General features: G+C 45.1%; 1 protein-coding gene across 2 annotated transcripts in view; it reads right to left on the bottom strand.

Annotated features, from left to right (window-relative positions):
• The window catches only part of LOC138287800 (poly(U)-specific endoribonuclease-A-like), a 349,705-nt gene that overhangs the window by 164,648 nt on the left and 165,471 nt on the right, over positions 1 to 19,586 (bottom strand). Inside the window, exon 1 of one of the 2 annotated variants that reach the window (XM_069228646.1) lies at positions 16,670 to 16,917. The exons of the other annotated variant lie outside the window; for it this stretch is intronic. Coding sequence (XP_069084747.1) covers positions 16,670 to 16,762 — 93 coding nt within the window. The 5' untranslated portion in view covers positions 16,763 to 16,917. Of the gene's footprint in view, positions 1 to 16,669; positions 16,918 to 19,586 lie in introns of those variants that run through there. 2 annotated transcript variants of the gene reach the window in all.

Below are 19,586 nucleotides of genomic sequence, written 5' to 3'. Positions count from 1 at the left end.
CTAGGATGCTTGTTTTGGGGTCCAGGGAAGATCTGGTTGGTACTTCAGGCTGGACTGTTCCCATGGGGAACAGGGTCAAGACTGATTTGTATATGGCTGGGTTAAACCTAGGGTGGGGAGCCCAAAAAAAAATAAAGAAATTATGGATTAAACCCAGATCTGTGTGACTGGGGGTGAATGTTTGCATTGTTCAGTCCATCATCTGTACGCACTCATGGGGGCACAAGACATTTGTAATGGAGGAGGTCAGCTGTAAGAGGCAGAGTTAGGAGACAAGGTTGAACACAGTGTCCTGCAATGCAGAAGGTCAGAGGAAACTAGAGAACACCTAACACCTAAATGAAGAGACAGATGACGGGAAGGAATGAAGGTAAACCACAAACGACAGTAAAGCCAGAAGGTGCGCAGTAAGCTATGTATGAGTGGATAAAAGAAGGCACGCAGATAGGACGACAGAGAATTGTAAATAGGATGAAAAAAGGAAAGAAAAGAAGAAAGACTAGCACAGGTGGACGGTGGGTGCGAATATAAGGGGAGGTAGATATACAATGGCATTTTTTAAAACAAGTGCTGGCCTCGCAACGTAAGGAAGCACTAGAGTGGGTGCCTGTTTCAGCCCTGTGGAAGGGTTGGTGGATGTGCGTTGCCCCAGGGGGACTGACGAGTGCTGTAGCCATCAAGGTTTGAGTCTTGGTGTGAGGCACAACAACCAGTGTTTACTTAACCGGTTCTGTGCCTTGGACGAGATGATCTCGTCCAAGGCTACAGTTCCCCTGTGCACCCCCCCCCCCCCCCCAAGTCGGGATGGAAGGGGAAGACCTTCCCCTTCCACCCCCCCAACCCCCCCCACCCCCCCCCTGTGACGTCAGCGCGCGAGCGCGCGCTGATTTGTCACAAGGGCCTCCCTAGTCGCGCTGGAAGCTCTGCTTCCAGCGCGATTGAAAAGCATTTCTTTTTCAATCACTTGGGAGGCCCGGAGGGGCTTCAAAGGGAAGGAAAAGTATTTCCTTCCCTTTTAAGTCCCTCCGAGGGTTTCAAAAGCCGGATTGCTTGCACCCCACTAGACACCAGGGATTTTTTTTTATTGAAACTGACAAAAGGGAGCGACCCCTTGGGCAAGGGTCGCTCCCAGGGGGGGCATTTTTTTGAGAAGGCCTTTTCTGCCCCCCCTGGGGGCAGATCGGCCTTATTAGGCCCTCTAGGCGCCAGGGCAATTTTTTTTTTGTGTTTTTTTTTTTTTGTTGTTTCTTTTTTTAGAGATGGGGAGCGACCCATCAGGCAAGGGTCGCTCCCCTGGGGGGCAAATTGTATTTAGACCATTTCTGCCCCCCTGGCAGATTGGCCGATTTTAGGTCAATCTGCCCCCAAGGGGGCAGAAACCACTAGGCACCGGGGATTTGTTTTTTGGCGCCAATGTCACGCAGGGGGAGCGACCCCGTAGGCAAGGGTCGCTCCCGGGGGGGTGGGGGTGGGTGGGTTGGGGGGGCAAATTTATTTTAGGCCATTTCCTCCCCTCGGGGGGGGGGGGCAGAAACCTCTAGGTGCCAGGGCCAATTTTTTTTTTTTGTTTGTTTGTTTTTTTAGAGATGGGGAGCGACCCATCAGGCAAGGGTCGCTCCCCTTGGGGGGCAAATTGTATTTAGGCCATTTCTGCCCCCCCCCCCCCCCGGGGGCAGATTGGCCGATTTTAGGTCAATCTGCCCCCAAGGGGGCAGAAACCACTAGGCACCTGGGATTTGTTTTTTGGTGCCAATGTCATGCAGGGGGAGCGACCCCGTAGGCAGGGGTTGTTCCTGGGCAGGGGCAGGGGGGGTTTGGGGGGTCAAATTTATTTTAGGGCATTTCTGCCCTCCCCCCCCTCCCGGGGCCGGCTGAGCTAGAGGCCAAACTCCACAGGTAGGCACTTTGCAAAAAACACCTCTGTTTTCTGTGAAAAGATATGTTCTGTCCACGTTGTGTTTTGGGCCATTTCCTTTCGTGGGCGCTAAGCCTACCCACACAAGTGAGGTATCATTTTTATCGGGAGACTTGGGGGAACGCTGGGTGGAAGGAAATTTGTGGCTCCTCTCAGATTCCAGAACTTTCTGCCACAGAAATGTGAGGAACATGTGTTTTTTTAGCCAAATTTTGAGGTTTGCAAAGGATTCTGGGTAACAGAACCTGGTCCGAGCCCCGCAAGTCACCCCTCCTTGGATTCCCCTAGGTCTCTAGTTTTCAGAAATGCACAGGTTTGGTAGGTTTCCCTAGGTGCCGGCTGAGCTAGAGGCCAAAATCTACAGGTAGGCACTTCGCAAAAAACACCTCTGTTTTCTTCCAAAATTTTGGATGTGTCCACGTTGCGCTTTGGGGTGTTTCCTGTCGCGGGCCCTAGGCCTACCCACGCAAGTGAGGTATCATTTTTATCGGGAGACTTGGGGGAACGCTGGGTGGAAGGAAATTTGTGGCTCCTCTCAGATTCCAGAACTTTCTGCCACAGAAATGTGAGGAACATGTGTTTTTTTAGCCAAATTTTGAGGTTTGCAAAGGATTCTGGGTAACAGAACCTGGTCCGAGCCCCGCAAGTCACCCCATCTTGGATTCCCCTAGGTCTCTAGTTTTCAGAAATGCACAGGTTTGGTAGGTTTCCCTAGGTGCCGGCTGAGCTAGAGGCCAAAATCTGCAGGTAGGCACATCGCAAAAAACACCTATGTTTTCTTTAAAAAAAAATGGGATGTGTCCACGTTGCATTTTGGGGCGTTTCCTGTCGCGGGCGCTAGGCCTACCCACACAAGTGAGGTATCATTTTTATCGGGAGACTTGGGGGAACATAGATTAGCAAAACAAGTGCTATTGCCCCTTGTCTTTCTCTACATTTTTTCCTTCCAAATATAGGAGAGTGTGTAAAAAAGACATCTATTTGAGAAATTCCCTATAATTCACATGCTAGTATGGTCACCCCGGAATTCAGAGATGTGCAAATAACCACTGCTCCTCAGCACCTTATCTTGTGCCCTTTTTGGAAATGCAAAGGTTTTCTTGATAGCAATTTTTTACTCTTTATATTTCAGCAAATGAATTGCTGTATACCCGGTATAGAATGAAAACGCACTGCAGGGTGCAGCTCATTTATTGGCTCTGGGTTCCTCGGGTTCTTGATGAACCTACAAGCCCTATATATCCCCGCAACCAGAGGAGTCCAGCAGACGTAACAGTATATTGCTTTCCATAATCTGACATTGCAGGGAAAAGTTACAGAGTAAAACGTAGAGAAAAATTTATGTTTTTTTCACCTCAATTTCAATATTTTTCTTTTTCAGCTGTTATTTTCTGTAGGAAACCCTTATAGGATCTACACAAATGACCTCTTGCTGAATTCAGAATTTTGTCTACTTTTCAGAAATGGTTAGGTTTCTGGGATCCAGCATTGGTTTCATGCCCATTCCTGTCACTGACTGGAAGGAGGCTGAAAGCACAAAATATTGCAAAAATTGGGTATGCCCCAGTAAAATGCCAAAATTGTGTTGAAAAATTGGGTTTTCTGATTCAAGTCTGCCTGTTCCTGAAAGCTAGGAAGCTGCTGAGTTTAGCACTGCAAACCCTTTGTTGATGCCATTTTCAGCCACTTTTTCCAATTTTTTTGAAAAAAACGAAATTTTCACTGTATTTTGGCCAATTTCTTGGCCTCCTTCAAGGGAACCCACAAAGTCTGGGTACCTCTAGAATCCCTAGGATGTTGGAAAAAAAGGAAGCAAATTTGGCTTGGTTAGCTTATGTGGACAAAATGTTATGAGGGCCTAAGCGCGAACTGCCCCAAATAGGCAAAAAAAGGCCTGGCACAGGAGGGGGAAAAGGCCTGGCAGCGAAGGGGTTAATCTCTTGTTGCCTGTGAAGCGCTCGGATATCTTCTTTGGGGTTTGCGGTACAAGGAGGAAATCAATTAAGAAAAGAAGTTCAGAAACCAAAGCTCATGAATACAGTACTTGGCCTCGGGACACCGATAAGATCAAACACACTAGGAACAAGCATTGGCAAATGCAGGAATTAGTGCTGCAGCCAATAGAAATAGAGGTAACGTAAGTGCTAAGCACAGGAACCAGTTAAAAGGAAGGAAAGCAAGGGGGCGGGATGTAAGCCCCTTTTAAGATTTATATTAAATACAATAGCTTGTACAAGCACAGCACGATCGCCCTGCAGGCAAAACCTAATAAACGAACTTCATTTTTCTTTTTCGAAACGCATCCTGTTTTCCTTTAAGGAAAATAGGATGCATTAAAAACAACAACAAAAAAAGCAGGTTGCTTTATTTAAAAGCAAACACAGACATGGTGGTCTGCTTTCCCCAAAGGACACCATCCATGTGTTATTGCCCATTCCCAATGGGTCGCAAATTGTGACCTGCCTCATGAATATTAATGAGGCAGGTCAATTACAACCCCACTGGGAATCGCTAAATGTGTCTGTGACACATTAGTACATTTCCTTTTGCGACTCAAAAATTGTGAGCAAAAGGAAATGTCATACATCTGGCCCTTCATCTACGCTTTCAATGAAAGTGATGCAACCTAAAAATGTCCTGGAAAAGTACAGTAAAAACTGTACTACAAACTAGTCTTTCAGGATGATGCTACCCTCTACTTCACAATTCTTAAACTAACCTTAATATAGCCATTTCCGGAAACCCATGTTCTGGTGTCACAAACCGCACACTTGGGGATCTAGCATGTGAGTGTATATTGTACTGTATGGAGTTACAGCTCAATGGTGGTGTGCAGTTGTGGGGTACTGCATTCTGGCACTGAGCAGAAGCTCTGCTCGTACATGTGTTATTACAGGGAGGAACCGTCCTAGCACAGAAATGATAATTTAATAGAACAGAGAGGAGGGCATTCTTGGCACACAGGGTAAATACTCCAACAGAGCCTGGAGATCCAATGCCCTGGTTGGAGTTATCTGCCTCTGTGGCAAAAAAAAAAAAACACACACACTTCCACTGGCAACAGAAATGGGTACACCCAATAATTCTCAAGACCTTTTGTGGAATGAAAATGATGTTGGTGGAAGGGGCACAAAACAGCTGTGCAGTTTGTATTTGGAATGTCCCAAATCAGGACAGTCATTGGATTGACCTTTGCTCCCATTACGGGCAATAAATCTATATCAAATATGATATGCAGGTGAAGGTGTGCACAGGATTTTGTCAAGAGAAATAAAAGTCAACCCCCCCTCACATGCATATCATATTTGCTTAAAAACTGGGTCAGGCAGTGAAGTACAGGACAAACTAAATCCCTGGCTGGCCAATGCAGGGCATCTCGTATGGCCCTCACTCCTAACTTGTGTATGAAGGGAGTTTTTTCTGCAGGTACATGGAACAACTATGGATAGCACCTTTGCCCCAAATTAGACATGCTTACATGTACACACATTTGAAAACAAATACATGTATAATATCAGAAGTCTTTTTAAGAATCACATAAAATTTAGAAACTATATATAAATTATGTTTTTCTGATCTGCAAAGGAACAATGGAGGAGGCCATTTCTTTTACAGAACAGTTAAATTCTTTCCTTAAATTTAGCATCACCATGGACAATAAGGAGTTGTAGTTCTTAGACCTACGGATCTATGCAGAAAGTGGTTCTTTGAAGACTGACGTACACTACAAACTTACAGACAGAAACAACTTGTTCCGCTTTGACAGCTTCCACACCAGTTCGCTGAGAGAACATTTCCCTGTTAGACAAATCAAACGTCTGTGATAAAAGTGTATGCAAGTGGTTCACTATAAAACATATCTAACTAAAATCAAAAAGAAACTCCTTGAAAAGACTACCCCCCACATCTGATCAAAAAGGTGAGTAAAAGGGCCTTGAGATCAACTTCTAGAAACTCATGACAAGCCTGAAACTAACAGGCTAATCTATGTGACTACATTCAGTCCTAACGCAAATACCCTCAAAAGAATTGTAAATAAATATTAGCACATTCTCACATCAGAAGATCTTTCATTTGAAAATTTGATTTATAAGCTGAAGGTCACCCTAGCACACACATGCCCAAGGAAATATGAAAGCAGAAAAACAGCCCACTCTATTGTTCTTACCAGTGGTCGCATACTTTATGTGTAATGTGTGCTGCTTCACATGTTAAGCATCTGGGCTAGACTTAGGCCTACAAACTCCATAGAATTTGATGAAATTTACGAATTGCATCTCTAAAAATGTCATTTACATCATTACATGCCCCTGTAATCTTATGTCTATTGGTATGACAAGGAATGCACGTATCAGAACTAATGAGCACCACAGTACGATTAGGTGTAGACGAGAGACAACAAAATTGACAAACCATTAACTGGACTCTGGGCATACTGAAAACGATCTACTATGGTACACCATTGAAAAACTAAGACCTCTGAAAAAAGACATGACCTTACTACTTCCGTGGTGTGAGCAAACCTGGATTAACAGACTGCGCACTGACATCAGAGGGCGGAATGTTGATATCCAAGGTCTTACTTGAACAGCAAGAAGAATAGATGATTAATATATAATCTAGTTTACTTGCATGATGACATAACATGGTCTGGTTTTGGACAAGGCTATTAATAATTAAAAAAAGACCACATATTGAGGAATATCGGATAATTACCGTCTTCCTCTATTTTGATTGTTTTTGTGTGAGTGAGCATTATCTCTAGTTTCACTCCCTTGTCACTTTTTTAATCTTGGCCATTTCCCAACAGCAAGGAATAAAATATTTAGTGAGGGTCTTGAGCCAATTTTACTCTTTATTCTTGTGTTTTTTTCTTCCTCTTTCGGACCCATATTTGGCTCTGCGGCATCATCGTTAACAAAAGATCTCCGGCAAAGAGCCCCCCCTCGGGGGGGTGCCCGTCAGACATTGTAGCACCGGTCTGACGAGGAGCTGTCCGATGATGAAGCATGACACCAAATGTGGTGTGTGAGGACTTTTGCTCCTGATCATTAGGACTCCTTTTCTTTCCTTCCCATTAGTTTTGGAACAGTGTATCATATTATATTATTAACAATTCTAAGCATCAGATATGGCCACATACAACTCGGCAATTGGTATATGGCAATATTCTGTCATTTAGATGCACGAGACACCTGACTGCCCACACAACACCTGGGAATTTAGGATAGCGGTCAGGAACACTGCATTACACTAATGTACGCTTGGCATATCAGATCCCAGAATTCTTAACATATTGGCTTTTTCTTTTTTCTCTACCTGTATTACTTATATTGAGATTTTTTGGATCATAAGATCCACACACTCCTTCAGAAGCAGCTGTGGATAATAAACCACTACAAGTCCTTGCATGCCATGGGCTGCCGAACGAGCACGTTCTTGATAACATGTTATCTGCATTAGACACTCTCTCAAGATGATTTAACGGCTGGCGTGAACCACAGAGTACCTGAAATGGTTGGTGCATGGAGGACAAGTAGGCTCACAAGACGGTACACCTCTTGATGAAGAAAATGGTTAAAAAAAAAAAAATCACATGTTGGCATCAATAATTTATTTTATTTTCTCTTTGGTTAGAATATTTGGTGATCATCTCGTATTCCTCGATGCTTACGGCTAATAAGTATTGATCTATAACTGATGTGTGTGGCATGTTGTGTGTCTTGAAGCAAGTGACAAAATAAGCAATATATCTTCCTGAAAGACAACACTCAGAGGTTTCCTTTGTATGCTCCTCATTAACGTCAAGAGTCTGATGACCCGTGCACAATATAGAAAGGGTTTGAGTATGACTGCAGAAGATTACATGTGTTTCATGCCTTGACAACAAGGGGCCTTGCCTGTGGCTATGTGTGATTGCATGCTATTGGCATTATGGTACGATCCCTTGTTCCATGGCAATCACTGATTGAACTGGTCTTTAAAATTTTATGTTTGTCCCTGTCCCACAGAATGGAATATCTATGGACCATCGAATGACTCTTTTTTTGCCTTTAAGAATTAGTTTTATATGACTCCTGGAGACTTCACCAGTATCAAATACTACTGATATGATACGATAAAATGCCCTATCTCTAGCTCTTTCCTTGTTCCAAAAACCACTATAAATGTAGTGCGACACTACACAAGGTACCTCCAACCAGACCCAGAAATATGTTTATCCCATCATTAGGGCAAGCACTAGTTAGGAACTGTGCATTATCACCTTTGTCACTAAACAAGTGTGTCGCATCATTTCCTTTGTGTGCAGTGCAGTGTCACATAAGCATCGTTTTGCTCAACTTGAAGTGATGGATACCCACAAAGCAAGGTTTTACAGGACTTTCATGCTTGTCATTTTATTTGGTTGATTACATATGGAGAATGTTGTTTTCTCCATTTTTCTCTCTATTTTACTAACCTTTGCTTATGCCCCTTGTCAAGGTAGGAATTTCCTTTATGACCATTGTGCGCTTGCTCTATTATGCTACAAGAATAGAGATCCTTACGCCATGATGAATGCCCATAGTCATTACTGGCACTACAGCGGGACGAAATATGTTGGCTTGACACGATGCACAGGTCATTAAATCCCAGGGCAGCACCCCACCCCACTCATCTGATTTTTTAATACACATGAGGTGCCCACTAATAAAAGGGATCGTGTTAGGTTTACCTCATGGTATTCTTAATTGAACTCATCTGGCTCTCCTGTTTATCTAGCGTATCTATCAAGAACTCCCTCCACTGAGTACGCCCTGGTTGTACCATCTTACCATGGTGGGATGAGGTCGCCAAGGATAAAGCATGCCACAAAATGCAGGTGAGGCTTCTTTATACAATATAAACAGCATACCCATGTGGATCCATAAGCATTTGTATGCCCAAAAAGGGGCATACAAAACGTATGCAGATTGTTTGGCCTAAAATAGTCCATTGCATCTTTTTGTGTTATTTGACTTCTTTTGAAAGATATGCAATGGTGCTATCTTCTTCCCTCCCTTTGTGATTGATGATTCCAAAATAGGTCCCAGCATTTGAACAGTCTTCATGCATGAAGTGGTAGAGCTGAAAGGAACTTGCCTTATTAATCCGCCCCGTCCGCCTGTCCAAATCAGTATCCTTGATTTTGAATTCAATCAATATCTTCTTGCCACTCCCTTCACTTGCTCATTAAAACATTCAATCATCCATCTTGGCCAGACCACCTTACCTGACAGTCACAAAAGTTATTTCACATTTGTTTTTGCAGTTGTACCTATTCAATCCAAATATTTCAAATCTGCCCGGTATATGGATGCAAGTACTTTAGAGTTTTCAATATATTCATAATTTGTTCATTGGGTATTTATAACGCCGTCAAACCGCTTGGTTGGCATTTTCAGAGGAAGAATTTAGTATCTCCGAGCCCTAGGGAAAACTTAGAGCTCTCGAAGGCAGGGAAGAAACAAGACATACAATTAAGCAAACATTACACAGCAGTAAAGAAACACAATAATTATTTTTTGCCAAGTGTTTGCTACCTTACTTCTACCGCCATCATTGCCCTATCCTTCGCCCCAATTTATACCCCAACTTGTTCCAATCACACTTTAAGCTTTTGACCCACTTGGTTAGAAACAGCCTGTTTTGGCTAAGCATGCTTATAACATGGTAAAAATGAATGCACTTGGTTGCCACTGTTGTTTAAGCACTGCACGTACATGATAATGTAGTAGGGATTGCCATAGTCCTTGCAGGGCTGAAGTGCTAGATATCCTGTGGGTTCCCCTAGCGAAAAGGGATTACTCAGGAATGGCGAAATGAAATTTGCACAGGATCACACATTATGGATAAGAGGATAAAATGTGATTCAATTACAGTCCCATACCTTCGAGGTCAACAGCATTTCCTCTTCTATATAAATGATGGCCAAAGTGAGAGCGATAAAGGGGCAAAATAACATCTTAAATTGAGCTGGATTTTCCCAGCTACCACACAATATTCATAATACAATGGTGTCATTGCATTAGCACTATTAACATTTTTAATCAACAATTCAGATTCAAACTATTACTAGCCCTGTGGGGATTCTGAGCTGAATCCACCTCTCTTCAGCCCAACCACTCATTGCTGGCAGTGACCTTGGCTGCAAGTATGTGACCCCCAAAGGAGACCGTAGGTTTACAAAAGGCACACATGGTGACTTTAGGCGCAGCAGTCAGGAGAAGACAGTGACACCGCGTCGCCAAGTGCCTCGGAGCGCTAAGAAAGACTTAAAAACCAGCCACAGGTAAGATACTACCCCACTGCACTTTCTGGTGGTGGAGCCTAGATAAAGTCCAAACCATTGGGGGGACATAACATGATGTAAAACGCCCAGAACAGTGTGTGGTGAGCAAAATAAAAGACTGGAAGCATAAGGCACCATTTCTGTGTATGCAGGGAAGAGTCTGCCTTTGGCAAGGTAGACGCCTGGGTGGAAAGACATTTGGCGCCCTTGCTGCTGATGAATAAAATGAGGCAGCGGGGAGCTACCTTTGTGTTAAGGGTCTAGTCCCTGGTTAATTACATCAAAGTTTAAATTGGCCTCGCCTCTGCACACATACATCTCTGGAACTAACACACCTGAATCACTCACAGATTAGCTCTTCATACTAGTGCCAAGTTGTTTGTTTCGGTTGGGGTGGTTGGATTCAATAGTGTGAGGCAGCAAGAAGTGAGAGGGGAGGCCAAGGTAACAGGCTAACATGGTGCTAAAAACAGCACCTGCAGCACAGGAGCCAGGTGACAGGGACTCTGCTGTCTGTGTGAGATTAATGCAGACAGCTCCGTATGCTACTCTGAAAAGCAGCACCCTGGTCCAAACGGCCCGATGCAGGGTGTGAAAATAACTTCAGAACTGTAAGCTGCATCAATGCCCTTGTGAAGCTAAAGCTATTCCTACATTTCCACCTGCCATGTCTGTGCTTAACACAGAGCATTAATTAAGAAACCAGGCCCTCCACTTAATGAGTGACCCACAGTTGCCTGCCGGACAAAGGAGTGACTGAGCACCCATAACACGTCCTGCTACTGAAACAGAAGAAACAAGCATGAGTATCTTGTACGGAAGTGAAGCATAGGCAAAGCAAAATTGGCTTTTGTTATTGCAGCACTGGCCGATTATACCGCCAACTAGCAGACAGGGGACATCGGCTGCTCCCAAGTGCCTTGTTTGCAGCCACCCATAGAAATGAAAAGGGCCCCCAACACAGGAAAACCACAGCCCGAACATTGTTCTTCCTTTAGGACAAATGAGCTGCTCGCCGTGGACTCAGCAGAATGTTGCTGACGCAACAGAGATCATGGCTGGCTCAGGCCTCCTAGGGAGTAGGGGGCCGGGGATTCCACCAACAGGACGAGAGAGCCGGTCCGGCAGTCAAGGAGAGAGAGGGAGAGAGAAGGAGCCAACCTGTGCTCGTCTCTGCGAGACAAGGAGGGGAGGCTTGCATTGGATGGGAGGAGCTGCGTGGCCCCGAGATCACCATAAGGGCAAGTAAATGTAAAGGTATCAGGTTAGAATGAATATGCGGGGTTCACCATTTCTGTTCCCACAAAATCTCTGCGATGACTAGGCACCTGGTGTGTAGCTTTTCATGGATAGGTAGCAATTTTTTTTTAAGTAAAGTTGAACATCCCCAGACACTGTGGCAGTGAAAAGCGCTTCAGTTCATTATCATGGTTAGCAAACAATATTTTAAATACCATTACAATACAATATATGACGCCCAAGGCCCAATACTATGCAACGCAGAGATCATGCTGTTTCTTTGTAGATCACACACACTGCACAATAATTACATTCTACTGCTTAACACTCTCCCACTCGCATAAGAAAAAAAACTGCTAAAGGCCATTTTCCTTTTCCTGTTCAATAAACATGACCGCATGTCATGACTGCGTTCTCAAATCTCGCCTCTCTATGAAATGTGCCTGAAGTATGTATTCAGCGCGATATGCTGAAAGAAACAAGGTGACATCGTTTCATTTTACCAACATGAAGAGCTCAACCCGGCGTCTCCTTCTGTGGCGCCACATACCACTTTGTAAGCGCCTGTGTGTGCGAACTTTGGTCATACCGAAACTCTAACTTTAAAAATTCCAAATGATTAGGTTTCTCACCTGCCATAGGGGTGCAACGAAGTGGGCAGGGGCGGGAGCCCCGTGCCCACCCTCCATTCAATGGCTGAGGCACTTAATACGTTCGTACGTAAGCCTTTTTACACAGTGATGCATCCCATGGTCAACAAAAGTTCCTTCCAAAAGCATCCATGACTAGTTACCTATGATGCAACATTGCGGTCAAGCATGCGTGACAGGGAGCCAAGCCAGTTCACCAGATAGAACATTTTGCCATTGCCTTGTTCTTTGGTGCTAGTTGAGATACTTTTTTTTTTTCTTTTTTTTTTGAGACAACGAATTGTAGATTAAAAAGGGGGTTATCTTGCTCCACCGATTGCTTGCATTAACCAGACCAGATGCGCTGCGTAGGGAGTAGAGCGGTCCGAGCAAATCGCAGCGTATGCTGTGCATGCTCCGAGAAAGCATCCCTGTAAGGGAAAGGAGTTAAGCAACTTTTTTGTTGTCTGGGGTACATAAATGCAGCCCACGTCGATTCAGCCACAGAGCCACGTAACTTCCACGTTTTCTGCTTGTAACCCCCACAATTTGCCTGTATATTTTACGGCTTAAAATGATCTTTCCATAAACTACCCCAGTGGGACAGCGTGTAGCATACATTGATCAGCATTCTATAACACCTTATGCTGCAAAAGCTGCTTCTGAGTGCCTGCAAGCCAGACAAGACCACTGGAATTATGTTGCAACATGGAAGTGCATGTTTTTTGTGCACATACTCTCCCAATTCCTGCGTCATTGGCAGATTTCAGCAAAACATTGTTTCCAGTTCCAATAGATCACAAGGTACCAATAAGGCACTCCACAATGTGTTGCACATCGATTGACGCTTTGCAAAGAGTAAATGGTCACCCTTCAGTTATGGGTTCCTGTATGCAGGCGTTGAACTGCCAATATTGAGGTGAAACTTGTCTAGAAGTCATTCGATTGCACCACTGTGATACCATAATGAAACACGCCATTATCTTCTTGCCACTTAATTGTATCCGCCCTGATGCATAATCTGGTCTTTTAGAGCTGCAGAATACCAATGACCCTGCTGAGAGACAGACATGACCAGATGGGATAAGAAGAGAGTGCCGGTGTCGAGTGAGGGAGCTTGAGACAGCCCTCCCCTTACAGAGCCATACTCGGATTCTCATACGCGAAGGAGCTGAGGTGAAGTCCCCCGGGACAAAAACTTGTACTTCAGCTATTTTGTATTTATTATGTACACTCTATATTTTAAATAAACAATATGTCTGATTAATTAGCCCCCAGTATGAACTAATTCTTCACCAATTAAATGTTAAATTGACACGCTGGACCTATTTCTGTTATTGAATTGCATGACTTAGAGCTGCTACAGCTGACATTCTGTAACTTAAATAAATCCCAGCTGGAAATACAGCTAACAGAACGATCACCAGGTAGGCATTATTCACCAAACCACAATGCAGTGACAATAAAGGTGGCATATACTCGCATCAATACAGGGAGTGCAGAATTATTAGGCAAGTTGTATTTTTGAGGATTAATTTTATTATTGAACAACAACCATGTTCTCAATGAACCCAAAAAACTCATTAATATCAAAGCTGAATATTTTGGGAAGTAGTTTTTAGTTTGTTTTTAGTTTTAGCTATGTTAGGGGGATATCTGTGTGTGCAGGTGACTATTACTGTGCATAATTATTAGGCAACTTAACAAAAAAAAATATATACCCATTTCAATTATTTATTATTACCAGTGAAACCAATATAACATCTCAACATTCCCAAATATACATTTCTGACATTCAAAAACAAAACAAAAACAAATCAGTGACCAATATAGCCACCTTTCTTTGCAAGGACACTCAAAAGCCTGCCATCCATGGATTCTGTCAGTGTTTTGATCTGTTCACCATCAACATTGCGTGCAGCAGCAACCACAGCCTCCCAGACACTGTTCAGAGAGGTGTACTGTTTTCCCTCCTTGTAAATCTCACATTTGATGATGGACCACAGGTTCTCAATGGGGTTCAGATCAGGTGAACAAGGAGGCCATGTCATTAGATTTCCTTCTTTTATACCCTTTCTTGCCAGCCACGCTGTGGAGTACTTGGACGCATGTGATGGAGCATTGTCCTGCATGAAAATCATGTTTTTCTTGAAGGATGCAGACTTCTTCCTGTACCACTGCTTGAAGAAGGTGTCTTCCAGGAACTAGCGGTAGGACTGGGAGTTGAGCTTGACTCCATCCTCAACCCGAAAAGGCCCCACAAGCTCATCTTTGATGATACCAGCCCAAACCAGTACTCCACCTCCACCTTGCTGGCGTCTGAGTCAGACTGGAGCTCTCTGCCCTTTACCAATCCAGCCACGGGGCCATCCATCTGGCCCATCAAGACTCACTCTCATTTCATCAGTCCATAAAACCTTAGAAAAATCAGTCTTGAGATATTTCTTGGCCCAGTCTTGACGTTTCAGCTTGTGTGTCTTGTTCAGTGGTGGTCGTCTTTCAGCCTTTCTTACCTTGGCCATGTCTCTGAGTATTGCACACCTTGTGCTTTTGGGCACTCCCGTGATGTTGCAGCTCTGAAATATGGCCAAACTGGTGGCAAGTGGCATCGTGGCAGCTGCACGCTTGACTTTTCTCAGTTCATGGGCAGTTATTTTGCGCCTTGGTTTTTCCACACGCTTCTTGCGACCCTGTTGACTATTTTGAATGAAACGCTTGATTGTTCGATGATCACGCTTCAGAAGCTTTGCAATTTTAAGAGTGCTGCATCCCTCTGCAAGATATCTCACTATTTTTGACTTTTCTGAGCCTGTCAAGTCCTTCTTTTGACCCATTTTGCCAAAGGAAAGGAAGTTGCCTAATAATTATGCACACCTGATATAGGGTGTTGATGTCATTAGACCACACCCCTTCTCATTACAGAGATGCACATCACCTAATATGCTTAATTGGTAGTAGGCTTTCGAGCCTATACAGCTTGGAGTAAGACAACATGCATAAAGAGGACGATGTGGTCAAAATACTCATTTGCCTAATAATTCTGCACTCCCTGTAATATGGCAACCATTTCTTCCCATTACAAATCACCTTCTACGCTGTTAACGCCTCGCATATGCTCTTTAAAATTGTCTACTCTCTGAGCCCTGATAAATTGCCACCTTGATGTCACCATTGAGGGAGGAAGTAGAGATTTATTGAAAAGGATGTCCAGTGGACATCACAGGGGAACCATCTCTGGTCAACACTGTCGCAATCTGAAGGATTTCTACGGCAGCCTTGCAATCTGTTCCTGAATTCGTTACACTTGGAGAAAGTTTTTCAATGCAAGTTTTTACAGAGATTAGCGCTGAGAAAAGGCTGTTAATGGTTGACTGGTTCACCTCAAGTGTGCTGTGAAGTACATTTACACACCCAGAAGGCTGCTTTCCTCACCCAGATGGGAACAAATGTTCCCAAAACGTTTTATTGTTAATCCGGTTCAGCAACGAACTAATGGAATGGCGACTTCATTATTTTGTAGGAAGAGTAGGGTCTTAAGAGCTTCAAGAGACTGGGGATGCTAAAAGGGCGGGGACATTACGAGAACTAACGTTACATACCTAAATAGATTTTTTTTAATGAAGCATTGCAATAAGTAGATGCAAACACAATTAAACAATTGAACCCTCCCTCTTTCGACAATTATAATGTAACTATTCCACGACTCTATGATCGTACGGGGCAACACTGTATGCCCCTGTGGGGGTTATGAACGATTTAGAGTGTAATCAGAATCGAAAAAAGCGTTTCTTTATTTGCATTTTAAATTCCCTGCGAATGTTATAAATTTAATTGCACATTACCTATTTTTCGCCGCACATGACGTGTCGAGCACGTTTCCGAAAGACAATCGAGTTAAGTATCCTCCCTGAGCCTTTATGTCATGCAAAACCAATAATCCCACTGCCCTTTGAGAAAATTGCCCCCAAAGTTTTCCACGTCCCGGTCAATTTACATTTATTCCCAAAGACCCAAGAGAAAGACCTGAGTTACAAAAGTTACCAGGTAGCACCACCTATGGTCCTGTTGAAGCAACAGCAATTATAATTATTAAACATACAACAAAGATGAGAATCGGTGAAACATTCAAGAAAGCACCGACCCGACAGGGAACCCTGTGCTGCCCTGGGGGTGCTACCGCCGCCTCAATAAAGGTGGTGGGACCCGAACCCACAATGCCTCTTCAAAATACTGGATATTTTGCCACTTTAACATGAGTGAAGGGCGCTGGGGTGATATGAACCCCTATCCAGGGTTAGCCTGCTGCACTAGAAACAGTAGCACTTGTCACTGAACCACAGCTCAACTACAACCCCTCATCCAAACCAAACAAATGAAATTGTTTGCTGAGGATCACAGTGTGCTGAGGCCAGATTATAACCCGAATCATGCCACAGTCATTATCGCAGCTCCTTAAAGGAGGGACCTGGCAGAGAAAACGAAATGAAATTATGGAGGCTTTCAGCAGGCTTCAAGTCACAGCTGCGTCTCCATGCATCAACGTCTCGCGCCAGAGCGCCCGCTTACCCAACTCACCTGTTCCTGCACCGGCCGCCTCCCTATGAGGTTCCCGACGCAGCAACCAGTGGCACCTCCGAATATTGAGTAAAAGAGGGGTTTTTCACCCATCGCCACAGCCTGAGTCCCCGGGAGGCCACTTTCAAGCAGGCCCCTCGAGAGGCCTAACCAACACGAAGAAATCCCAACGAAGGGGAGGGAGCGCGTCGATAGCCACCAGGAACAGAAAACAATTGCGAGCCGACCGAAACTCCAGCCGCCACAATGCAAGAAGGCCGAGCCTTCCTGGGAGGGGGGTGCTTATGTAGCCCCCCCACTGGCATGCAACGGCTGGAACCGGTCGGAGCTGGCGCAGCCGAAACGTCCATCTTCCTAAACTTCCACCCCCACACCTCGCGAGGCGCGGGGGCAGAAGTAATAGGCCAGCCCATCGCACCACTAAAGTGAAGGGGTTCTTGGGCCTCGGCGGTCCCGTCTTCTAAGGGGCCGTGCTCCCCCATCTTGGGGGGCGCTCTTCCAAAGGGAGTCGGGGGCATGCAGGACAACACCCATGCCCCAGTGGGGAGGCCACGCAGCATTTGAATCGTCAGTTGTGCCCTATAAGTGGTGGGGGCCTGCAAGGTCAGGGCATTCTTGAGACCAGTAACGCTGGAAGCAGGCAGTCCCACCCGTCCACAACTGCAAACAAGGTCTGTCGCAGCTGGAGCATGAATGAGCTCACGGAGTTGGGAAGGCCTCCAAGAGGTGGCAGACCGGTCCCTTGCCTTAGGATGCCTTACTGCAGGGTAAGGATATCAGAGAGGAAAAGGGGTCAGGACACGGCACTCTCAGCCCGGGCTGCCAGCCGGCAGAGCACAACAGACTATTCACGGTAGCGAGTTGGGCCTAAGACTGTGAGATAATGCATCGCCCCTCCTTTCAGTACAGACAGTAAACTCCAGCTCAAGAAGCAACCAACAATGGTAAACGCTAGCAATGTCATGGGGTAACGATGGACGGTTTTATGACTGAGGGGTCAGTGCCACTGATTGATTTATGGCATATAAAAATGATTTATGACCTGCCTACAGTGTTTTATGGATGACGCTATAATTTATGACCCAATGCAAGATGATTTATGACCTGTACTCAGTGATTTATGACCGACATTCTGATTTATGCCCTGTGACAAGATAATGCGTTTCATTTGAGCCGTATTAGCGGCGGTACTGTAACAAATGCAAAAAAGCTGCGGCCGAATGGCTTCCACATACGAAATGCTGGTATTTGAATGACATGTCATGTGGGAGTGGCCGCGTGCTAAGTTTATAACGGCGTTCAGGACTCAGGAGGATCCTTGGGTTTGCCTTTATCATGATTTAGGACAGGATGGGTTGTCGACTTACAGCATATGTTTTTATGATTACAAAATGGTTACAATGCGAAAACAATCAGAATTTGTTGGTTTACATTTGGCGGGGTTGGGGCAGAGACCTACTGGTGGCATCAGGGTTTTGTGGCAGAGCACCTCCCCAATTGCGTCGCAGTCTGTTTGCGGGTGGGGAGGGCGAAGGACCTTTGGGGCCCTGGTTACCCTCGTGGCGGAAAGTGAGGTATTAAAGTAACCAGGAGCAACAGAGGGGTATCCAAGGCTGGGGCCCTGGGTTAACACCAGAGATAGGATCCTGAAGTCCTGAGCCAACCTGCGGAAGTATACACCAGATTAAGGGGTAGGGAGCCCAGATCGCTGGGGGGCCATGGGGCTCCCGCTCTTGGCCGCCCCGTTACATCCCTAGGCAAACTGGTGTTTGGAGGGGGGGATGGAAGCCTGAGCGTGTGGACAAGGAACGGTGTAGTCAGGGCAACCGCCCCTCCTAGGGATACAGGTAAGGTACGGCTCACTTGTGTGGTCCAATGGTGGTTCAGGACAGGAAGGGAACCTGTCATAAGTAAATGATTTATGGTTACTGAAGTTATCTTATGGATGTGATTTATGTTTTTGTAAATATGAAAAAGTTTATTTGAAGTGATTTATGGTGAAGTTATATGTAAAAATATCATAAATAACTTGTAATAAAAAACTTCTTCCAACCAATACGTTCGTCAGTCTACGTATGGCTGGTGGTGAGGGCTTGCTGGCGGTCTCCGGGTTCTATTTGCCGTCATGCCAACTCTGCCGGGCCTTGGCGCGGTTTATTGCGCCGGCCTTCTGAGCGCCCTGCGGGTGCAGGCATCTGCCATAGCCCTCCTCTTGCTCTCAGGAGCGGCTGGTACCCTTTGAAAGTGGTATCTGTCGGGCCAAGTGCCCCACCGCTTCCCAAAATACAAAATAAAACACCCCCTCCCCTCCAAAAGCCTAAAATAAAAACCCTCCCTCCAAAAGCCCAAAAAACCCAACTACACTTCCCCAAGGCTGCACGTCCTCCTCAGTGTTCAACTTCTGGATCTGCTGACTGCTGGGGCGCCAGTGGAAGTCGAGCTCCCTTAACCAATTCAGACGCTGCTCTCGTGCTATTAACCAGCATGAGAGAACCGCGTGGCCTCAGGGAAACTGCTGCTGCAGCGTGCACATCGATAAAAAGCGAAACGGAAATTAAATCATTTCATTGCCATTTTGTTATTTTCTGGGCAGCTACGGGGGGGGGGGGGGGGAGTGGGGCAAGATACAATTAGATAAGCAGCATAAATATAGCAAATCTTTACCTTTATTTTACAAAAAATATATACACATCGGTAAAATGCCACATGTCTCATGAAGCCCAACGGTCGCTTACAGAGTACAACAGTGGGCATTTCGCAGATCCTCACGTTCCACAGCAGACTATGCCCTTGCAACTCTGAAATGCGGAGTTGGGGGAGGAAGGAGGCAGAGAGGAGGTTTCATGAAGTAGAATGTGTGGTGCAGCTATAATTACGTATGTAGCTTAGAGAATACTATATAAATTAGTACTCTCTC

Source organism: Pleurodeles waltl, chromosome 4_1 (genome assembly GCF_031143425.1).
Source record: "Pleurodeles waltl isolate 20211129_DDA chromosome 4_1, aPleWal1.hap1.20221129, whole genome shotgun sequence".
In the NCBI taxonomy this organism is placed as follows: domain Eukaryota; kingdom Metazoa; phylum Chordata; class Amphibia; order Caudata; family Salamandridae; genus Pleurodeles; species Pleurodeles waltl.
Note: the sequence above shows the minus strand (reverse complement) of the source record. Positions and strands in the feature narration are given on the sequence as shown.